The following is a 9,303-nucleotide window of genomic DNA, read 5'->3' as shown; positions in this document are numbered from 1 at the left end:
GCGCTCCAGAGAAAACTATCTTGAGATTTTGTAGCTTCTCCTTAAAGCTCATTTAGTCAGTTCTGCTATAACGCACGTTTCTTCAACACAAATTGGCTTTAACGCGATTGAAGAATTTAGACTGTTGTTTGTAGAAGGCGAACTTTCCTTACCCGTATTGGCTATAACACAATCCTGACCCCTTTGGTTTAAATGGTGCTGCTATCTTCTTACAACGCAGGATGGCATGAAACTACAGTGTTGTATCAAAACAGATTGTACCCTCTAATTCAGGCAGGAGATAGTGAGGTGGAGGTCAGAGTTGAGAGTGTGTTGTTGGAACAGCACAGCAGGTCAGGCAGCATCCGAGGAGCAGGAAAATCGGGCTGGAGCCTGAATGAAGGGCCATTTCTGATGAGGGGCTCCTGCCCGAAACATCGATTCTCCAGCTCCTCGCATGCTGCCTGACCTGCTGTGCTTTTCCAGCACCACACTCTCATCTCATACCTCTTCTGCACCCTCGCCACATCCTTCCTAGAATGTGGTGACCCAGAATTGAAAGCAATACTCTAAAGTGTGTGGCCTACCCAAAGTCTTATAAAGCTGCAGAGTCACTACCTGACCCTTGTACTCAATTCGCCAACCACTAAAGGCTGGCATGATATGCACCACCTTTACCAGCAACAATGCCCGGATGTCAGCATTGAAAGGATGGCTTTGTTGGTCACATGAACCCTCCTTGCCACCCTTTCACCCTTCGTAATCCTAACCTCATCCCAGAGTTATACTTTCTATGGACGCGGACTCCAGGATGAGAGTTATGGAGATATACAGCACGGAAACAGACCCTTCTGTCCAACCTGTCCATGCCGACCAGATATCCCAACCCAATCTAGTCTCACCTGCCAGCACCCGGCCCATATCCCTCCAAACCCTTCCTATTCATATACCCATCCAAATGCCTCTTAAATGTTGTAATTGTACCAGCCTCCACCACTTCCTCTGGCAGCTCATTCCATACATGTACCACCCTCTGCGTGGGAAAAGTTGCCCCTTAGGTCTCTTTTATATCTTCCCCCTCTCACCCTAAACCTATGCCCTCTAGTTCTGGACTCCCCCACCCCAGGGAAAATACTTTGTCTATTTATCCTATCCATGCCTCTCATGATTTTATAAACCTCTATAAGGTCACTCCTCAGCCTCTGACACTCCAGGGAAAACAGCCAGAGTTTGGATTGTTTTAATCTTTGTTGTTGTGTAAAGTTGCCTTCCTCACTCTCTGGTCTTGTTGCCGACAGGAAGTGGAGAAGAGCAAGTCGAATCATTTCCTGATCCTGTTCCGTGACCAAAGCTGCCAGTTCCGGGCAGTGTACGCCTTCTTGCCAGACTCCGAGGATATGCATCGCGTGGCCGGCGTCGGGCCCAAACTGATCACTAAGAACATGATCGAGGGGATCTACAAGTACAACTCTGACCGCAAGCAGTTCACCCAGATCCCCAGTAAGACACTCTCTGCCAGTGTCGACGCTGTCACTATCCAGGGCCACTTGTGGCAGACCAAGAGGCCGGGGACCCCCAAGAAACCAGGACCGTCCAAATGATGGGCTCCTTCTCCCACCGCCACCGCCGCTCCCTCCTGCAACCCACCCCCCCACCCCAAACCCTGCACAGACGGACGACTTCCAGGGCCCTGGTTTGCCCATTGTTTTTGTCCCCCTCAATGCCGACTTGTCTGTCTATCTCCCTCTGTTTTTTTATTTCTAATATTTTTCACGGGTGAGTCAACCATGCTGGGGCCTTTTTTTGCCATCTCTGCATGCTACCCGTCGCTCGCCTGGCCCATCGCAAACAAAAGCGTGTCGCTGGTTTTGGTTGGGAGTGTACCCATCCTGGGAAGAAGTTACGAGCCCGGTTCCCTGTCACCCAGTAGAATCCGCGCCAATGGGTCCATCGAGCGATGGCGTCGAGAGGTTGCGGTGACGCTGTTGTGTCTGAAGTTCAAAACTCCGATGAGGCAAGGACTTGCGGATGGGTCAAAATGTGTTTTTTTTTAAAAAAAAGCAAAGATAAATAAATTAGATGTACAAATTTTTGAGGTAAAATTCCAGAAGGTTACTACTGATGATCGAAATGTTGTGTCTGTATATAATGGAGTTATTTAAATGATTTAGCAGTTTGTATAGATGAAATATTTAAGGTACTCTTGTCACTTCTGAAACCATGATTGGGAGGTAGTAACGTCGTTTGCAAGTTACTGTAAAGAACTTGCTGCGGTATTTGAGTGCAATCTGAGTTGAGGTTGTATTAACTACTCAAATAATCACCAAAACTTGCCTGCTTTTGTGAAACAAATGAGGAAAGTATCTTGAATCAATCGCTTAATAAACTCTGCATTCTCACAGCGTTCAGTTCTGGCATGAGGTGTAAAGGTCCAGTCCAGCTGTGCTGCCCTCCCCACACTAACTGCTTGAATTTGCCCAGGATCGATCTGGTCTTTGTTTTGATTATGTCGAGTCTGATTCAGATTTGACCTTCCACCATCTGGGTTTGGGCCTGGCTCCAAAGCTCACTGTATGAAACCCCTCCAAATGCAAACTGTCCTCTCAATCCCAAGGCTGCGTTTGGTGAATTTTCTCCCCTGGTGCTTTGGGGATATGTTCTGAGCTGGGGTCTCGATGGTGATCCTTTCTGATGTACACTGCACCTTCCCGCTTCCCATTGGAGCCTCTGAGCCGGCCAGGAATTTACTTTGAACTTCTCCCCGATGAATCTAGTCCAGTTCCGGTTTGTAACGTGCAGGCTGAAGGTCCCATGACAATGTTTCTGTCTGTCTTTGTTGTTATTTGGCACATGGTATCTCTGTTAAGTGTGCTGTGTAGAGGAGCTCAAATCTACGCCAGCCTAACGCCAACAGCAGCAAGGAGCCCTGATCCAGTATATCTCCAGTTTCTTAACCATCAGATCAGCACTGTATTCACTTGGAGCCAGTTGTTGGAAAGTGACCGAATTCCATGTTGTTTGTTTAATATCTGTTACTTTTTTCTGCTGTTCCCCATTCCAGATTAATTTCTGGTTTTCCAGGGAAGTAGCCTCAGCCAATTAGACTTTGGCAACAAAGACTGAACTGCGCTCTCAATGTTTCACATGCAGGGACTTGCCTGGATGGGATTTCTGTGCTTTGTTGGTATCTCCCATTCCCCCTCCCTCCACCATCTGTCTGTCTGTCTGTCTCTCTCCGCTTTCCCACAGTTGGATACTGTGCCATTGTGTAGCATTCCACAGAAGCCCTGCCAAAAGTTGTCGTCCGTTCCGTTGCAAGGGAATGGCCAGAGCTCTGATGACTTTTACAAATTTGAGGAGTTAAGAGACTCCTCTTCTGCATCCTCTGTGGCGAAAGGGTCAAGTGTTTGCTCTATGGACAAAGGATTAGTTACCTATTGCTTGGATCCATCTTGTCAAGTCAGTTTGTAAAGCCCTCTCCTAAGGGAACAAGCATTAAGTGGTCTGGTGGCATCTGTTAGGGCTGGGGTGGTGGGGTGAGACTGAATTCTATTTGGTGAATGTGAGGTTGGTGATCGCAGTTTGTACACACACACACACACACACACACACACACACACACTCTCTCTCTCTCGCACACACACACACACAATGAAGAATCTTGGAAGTAATTATGCACGTTTCTTAATTTTAGCATTTCTGTTTGGCACTAGATTGTTGAAGAGGTGACCTGGGTTGCTTGGGAATCATAATATGAATACAGAAACCAGGCCAAAAACTGGGTCTCAGTTCTGGACTGTTATGTCGGATTTTTGACAATATTTTGGTTCGGCTTGCCACATTGGATCAGGTAGAAGGAGTTTGTTTTCCTTTTGTTTTAAGGCTCCCACTATACACGACTGCTGCACTCAGGGAGCTGGTAAATGGCTCACGGCCTGGTCAGGCTATTGGAGTTACTCGGAGCACCACCAGTGTAGAGGGGTCCTCCACTTGAACGAGGAAGTCGGTGCCTTTCCCCCTCAGGCCGGGCCGTGTTTTTAAAGAGGTTATGTCACCGCTTAACCATTCTGGCCGGTCAGATTAATTGGTGCAGATTGTTGGTCACCAGGAGGTTTTGGAGATGACCCTAACCACCTCCACCCACAAACAAAATGTGAAGCAACTTTGAACACTAGCAAACTAAGGTCCTGTGCCATCAGCAGCACCAGACCTTTGGGTGTGTGCCCATTTTCCCCAGTTAGCGTTTGTATTTTCCACTGCCATTACCATCTTTGGAGTCAGATGTTCATCAGATGCAATTATAAGCATGCCCCTACCTCCCTGCGAGAGAGGGCAGTGAGAATACATATTGATTTTCTGCGTAACGACAGAAGGGTGTTCACTAATATGTACGTAATGTACCCACCTTGCTGGAACTGGCTCATTTCTCTCCTGCCGCCCCACCCAGTGTTGGATTTAATGGAACCTTTCATGGTTTTGTAGTTGAAAAAGTGGATTTCACTTTGCAGTCGTCCTGTGGGATGAGGTTTCCTGGGTTTTGCTGGAAAATTTTCACTCGATGCTAGAATATCTACCAACTGTTGTAGAAACATGCGCAGTGGGAAGAGACCACCCTGCCCTGCCCAAAATGGGACCCATCAACCATTACAGTGATGTTGCTAAACCCCTTTGGGGCTTTTGATGAGCAGTAAGTTGACCGTAAATAAGCCTGGACTAAAGTTCTTTTTATTTTTAACCCAATATGTAACACTGTACAGGGTACCCTGCTCGAGATGTGACCTTTTGGGTTTAAAATGGACTCTGATGTATGTCTACAGATGTGGGTCTTGGACTCTGTAATATTAGGAGGCGTACCATGAGAAAAATGATCTTGGACATTTAATAAAAACGATTTACCAATTTACTAGAAGTATTTGCGTTTGTGTCTACCTGATCCTATTAAACATTTACAATACTGCATGATAAGATCCTGCAGGGAAGACCGTTGACAAAGGTAAGAGTGGGAGGAAATTTGGGAGCTTGGATCCAGGATACACTGAGTGGGAGCAAGCAGAGGGTGATGTGACAGGGAGACCGTATCCAGGGGCAATCCACAGGGATCAATGTTGATGCTTTTGCTGTTTGTGGTACGTGCAGATGATTTAGACTTGAATGTAGAAATGTTAATCAGTTTATGGGTGGTAAATAGGAGGATTACAAGAGGAACTAGATAGCCTGGTCAGATGGATGATCAGTGGCAAACATTCAAATCATGAGGGGTTTAGACAGGGTTAAAGGTAGCTGTCTTTTCCTTAGGATTGGGAATTTGAAGACTAGGGGGCACATTTTTAAAGTGAGAGGAGGGAGATTTTAAAAAAGACATGGGAGGGTGCAAGTTGGTGTGTGGAATGAACTTTCTGAATAAATGATGGATGTGAGTACAGATATAATTTAAAAAGATATGTGGAAAGGTTTGGAGGGATGTGAGCCAGGAGCAGGCAGGTGGGACTAGTTTAGTTTTGGATTATGTTCGGTGTGGACTGGTTGGACCAAAGGGTCTGTTTCCTATGACTCTAAGACGATGCACTTGTCAGGGCTGACAGTGGGACCCTGGGAAGCACTGAGAATCAGGGAGACTTTGTGTGCGTGTCCAACAGTCTCTCAAGGAAGCAGGACGGGTAAATAAAGTGGTTAAGAAGGCATATGCAATACATGCTTTGATCAGTCGAGGCATGGTCACTAAGAACTGGCTTGGTGGGGGACGGGAATGCTGAAACTGTATAAATTACTACTTAGACCACAGCTAGAGTCTTGTGTGCAGTTCTAGAATCTACATTATGGAAGGGATGTGCAAACACTGGAGAGATTGCAGAGAAAGTTTACCAGGCTTTAAGCGGGCTGGAGAGATTTAGTTCTGAAGGGAGATTCGACATACCGGGGTTGTTTAACTTGGAGCTGTATGATAGAGATGTGGTGAGGAGTGTAGATGGAAGGAACGTTTCAATGATCGGGGTGTGCATTTAAGGTGAGGGGCAGGTGGGTTTTTTTTAAAATGGAGATATGAGGGCAATCATTTTCACCCAAAGGGTGGTGGGAGCTGTTGGAAACTGGCAAAAACTGCAAAAGGTCAGACAATTGAAGAGGGGGAAGTCCTTAAGTGAGGTTTGTGGAGGTTCATATTTTGCTCAGGCCTTGAGGAACTTGTAAATTTGCCTTGAACTTTCTCAGCTGGGTGAAGAATAGTGGCGCTAACATTACACATTTATTCCTAGAACGATTTAGTAATATGACCCCGTTGTGCTGCAACTGAGAGCACTCTTGAGTACAGTTAGAATCTCAAATGACGTTGGATGTTCAATACGACTTACCATTGGCTGGAACTGCATTTGCACTAATGTGTGATAAATCAATCAATGCTGATGTGCTTGACCTAACCTTTGGAATTTGATTAAGTTTTCTTTTATTTTAAAACAAAATACAGGAACTTAATTTCAAGAGTGCAGGCAACTTTGAGTTTTATTGGTATGTGGCCAATTCAACTTTGATCTGTACTGTTTTATGCAAAAATCCAGTTCTCCAAAGAAAACTATTTCAAAAATATCTGATAGTCTCGACAGGTTGGAACTTTTAAGCAATGTCATTTTCCATACTCTGAGTCGGGTAAGTGTATGTCTTTCGTCCATTGCCTCTTCCGTGTCACTATCCATCCCTTAACTGTCCTTGGACTGAATGTCTTGCTAGGGCCACTTTGCTGCAACCACATATTTAATGTTTTAAATAAACAGTAAATAGTTACTAATACCTAGGTACAGTAAGCAGTGGATAAAGGTTCCACATTCTGATGCCATCTTGGATTAGAATAAGCAATTGAATTCATTGTATAAGTACTAAAATATTTAGATTTAATATTAAATTGATATTACTAAAACTGCTTCCAAAGTCCATCCTTCCCTCATCATAGCCTTCACACTCTCTGCTCCTTCAGTTGCCCCCATCATCCTTGGGGTCAGAGCAACGTGCTCCTTTCCTGTTGTCACCATGTCCATCGCTTCTGTGTCCACTGGCTCCAAGCTGGAGATGGTCACAATGCAGGGGGCCCTAGCCTCCTGCAGGATGACATCACGAGGAGGCCCCAGGGCAACCAAACCTCCCGAAAAGGAAACGTTACCAACCACACTGTTGATGCTGCAGAACCCGCTGCACGACCGGCCGAGTTAGGTGGTCAGGATTAACGCTGTTGACCTTGCTGCCGCCATCTTGGAAAATGGCTAAGACACAAGAACCAATTTACCTTTGAACCTAAAATGTAAACACTAAACATAATACATTGGAAACTGAACTATTTGGGTTTGAGCTATAGGGAGAGGCTGAATAGACTGGGGCTGGTTTCCCTGGAGCGTCGAAGGCTGAGGGGTAATCTTAGTGAGGTTTATAAAATCACAAGGGGCATGGATAGGGTGAATGGTCAAGGCTTTTTCCCCAGGATAGGGTAGTCAAAAACTAGAGAGCACAGGATTAAGGTAGGGAGGAAATATTTAGAAGGGACCGGAGGGGCAACTTTTTCATGAAGAGGTTGATGTGTGTATGGAATAAGCTGTCAGAGGAGATGGTGGAGGCTGGTACAACTACATTTACAAGTTATCTGGATGGATACACGAATAGGAAGAGTTTAGAGACATATGGGCCAAATCCTGGCAAAGGGGACTAGATTGATTTAGGACATCTGATTGGCATCGATGAATTGGACTGCATGGTCTGTTTCCGTGCTGTATGATTCAATGACTCAAGACCTACTGAATTACACGGCTATTACTGCTCCCAACAACCTTCTTTTCATGCACACTGTTTACTAGTAAATCTCTGCAATTTAGGGTGTAGGTTTGCTCGCTGAGCTGTAGGTTTGATATCCAGACAATTCATTACCTGGCTACCTCCAATTCAGTGGCGACCTCCAAGTGAAGCGAAGCTGTTGTATCCTGCTTTCTATTTATATCTTTCTCCTGGATGGGGTTCCTGGGGTTTGTGGTGATGTCATTTCCTGTTCGTTTTCTGAGGGGTTGATAGATGGCATCTAGATCTGTGTTTGTTAATGGCGTTGTGGTTGGAGTGCCAGGCCTCTAAGAATGCTCTGGCATGTCTTTGCTTAGCCTGTCCTGGGTTGTAAGAGCTAAGATTTATAATCATCGAGAGGAATAAGTTGATTAGGGATAGTCAACACGGCTTTGTGAAAGGTAGGTCATGCCTCACAAATCTTATTGAGCTTTTTGAGAAGGTGACCGAAAAGGTGGATGAGGGTAAAGCGGTTGATGTGGTGTATATGGATTTCAGTAAGGCTTTTGATAAGGTTTCTCACGGTAGGCTATTGCACAAAATACAGCTGCATCGGATTGAGGGTGAGTTAGCGGTTTGGATCAGAAATTGGCTAGCTGAAAGAAGACAGGGTGGTGGTTGATGGGAAATATTCATCCTGGATTTCAGTTACTAGTGGGGTACCGCAAGGATCTGTTTTGGGTTCACTGTTGTTTGTCATTTATATAAATGACCTGGATGAGGGCATAGAAGGATGGGTTAGTAAATTTGCAGATGACACTAAGGTTGGCAGAGTTGTGGATAGTGACAAAAGATGTTCGAGGTCACAGAGGGACATAGTTAAGCTGCAGAGCTGGGTTGAGAGGTAGTAAATGGAGTTTAATGTGGAAAAGTGAGAAGTGATTCACTTGGAAGGGGCAACAGGAATGCGCAGAGTACTGGGCTAATGGTAAGATTCTTGGTAGTGCAGATGAGCAGAGAGATCATGGTGTCCAGGTACACAAATCTTTGAAAGTTGCCACCCAGGTTGATAGGGTTGTCAAGAAGGCATACAGTGTGTTAGCTTTTATTAGTAGAGGGATTGAGTTTCGGAACCATGAGGTCATGCTGCAGCTGTACAAAACTCTGGTGCAGCCACAGTTGGAGTATTGCATACAGTTCTGGTCACCACATTATAGAATGTGGAAGCTTTGGAGTGGGTTCAGAGGAGATTTACTAGGGTTTGCCTGGTATGGAGGGAACGTCTTAAGAGGAAAGGCTGAGAGACTTGAGGCTATTTTTGTCAGAGAGAAGGTTTAGAGGCGACTTAATTGAGACATATAAGGTAATCAGAGGATTAGATAGGGTGGACAGTGAGAGCCTTTCTCCTTGGATGGCGATGGCTTGTATGAAGGTGCATAGCTTTAAATTGAGGGGTGATAGATATAAGACAAAGGTCAGAGGTAGGTTCTTTATTCAGTAGTAGGGGTGTGGAACTCTTTGCCTGCAACAGTAGTAGACTTGCCAACTTTAAGGGATCTTAAATGGTCATTGGAT

General features: G+C 45.3%; 1 protein-coding gene across 1 annotated transcript in view; it reads left to right on the top strand.

The window, feature by feature from the left end:
* camsap3 (calmodulin regulated spectrin-associated protein family, member 3) overlaps window positions 1-4,882 on the top strand; it is a 208,174-nt gene extending 203,292 nt beyond the window's left edge. Inside the window, exon 18 of the mRNA XM_087983177.1 lies at window positions 1,243-4,882. Coding sequence (XP_087839303.1) covers window positions 1,243-1,580 — 338 coding nt within the window. The 3' untranslated portion in view covers window positions 1,581-4,882. The remainder of the gene's footprint in view (window positions 1-1,242) is intronic.
* Window positions 4,883-9,303: the final 4,421 nt, after the last annotated feature.

The sequence above is a fragment of the Chiloscyllium plagiosum genome, unplaced genomic scaffold, assembly GCF_037043375.1.
Source record: "Chiloscyllium plagiosum isolate Xiang-an unplaced genomic scaffold, Cpla_swu_hap1 HiC_scaffold_45, whole genome shotgun sequence".
Classification (NCBI taxonomy): Eukaryota; Metazoa; Chordata; class Chondrichthyes; order Orectolobiformes; family Hemiscylliidae; genus Chiloscyllium; species Chiloscyllium plagiosum.
Note: the sequence above shows the minus strand (reverse complement) of the source record. Positions and strands in the feature narration are given on the sequence as shown.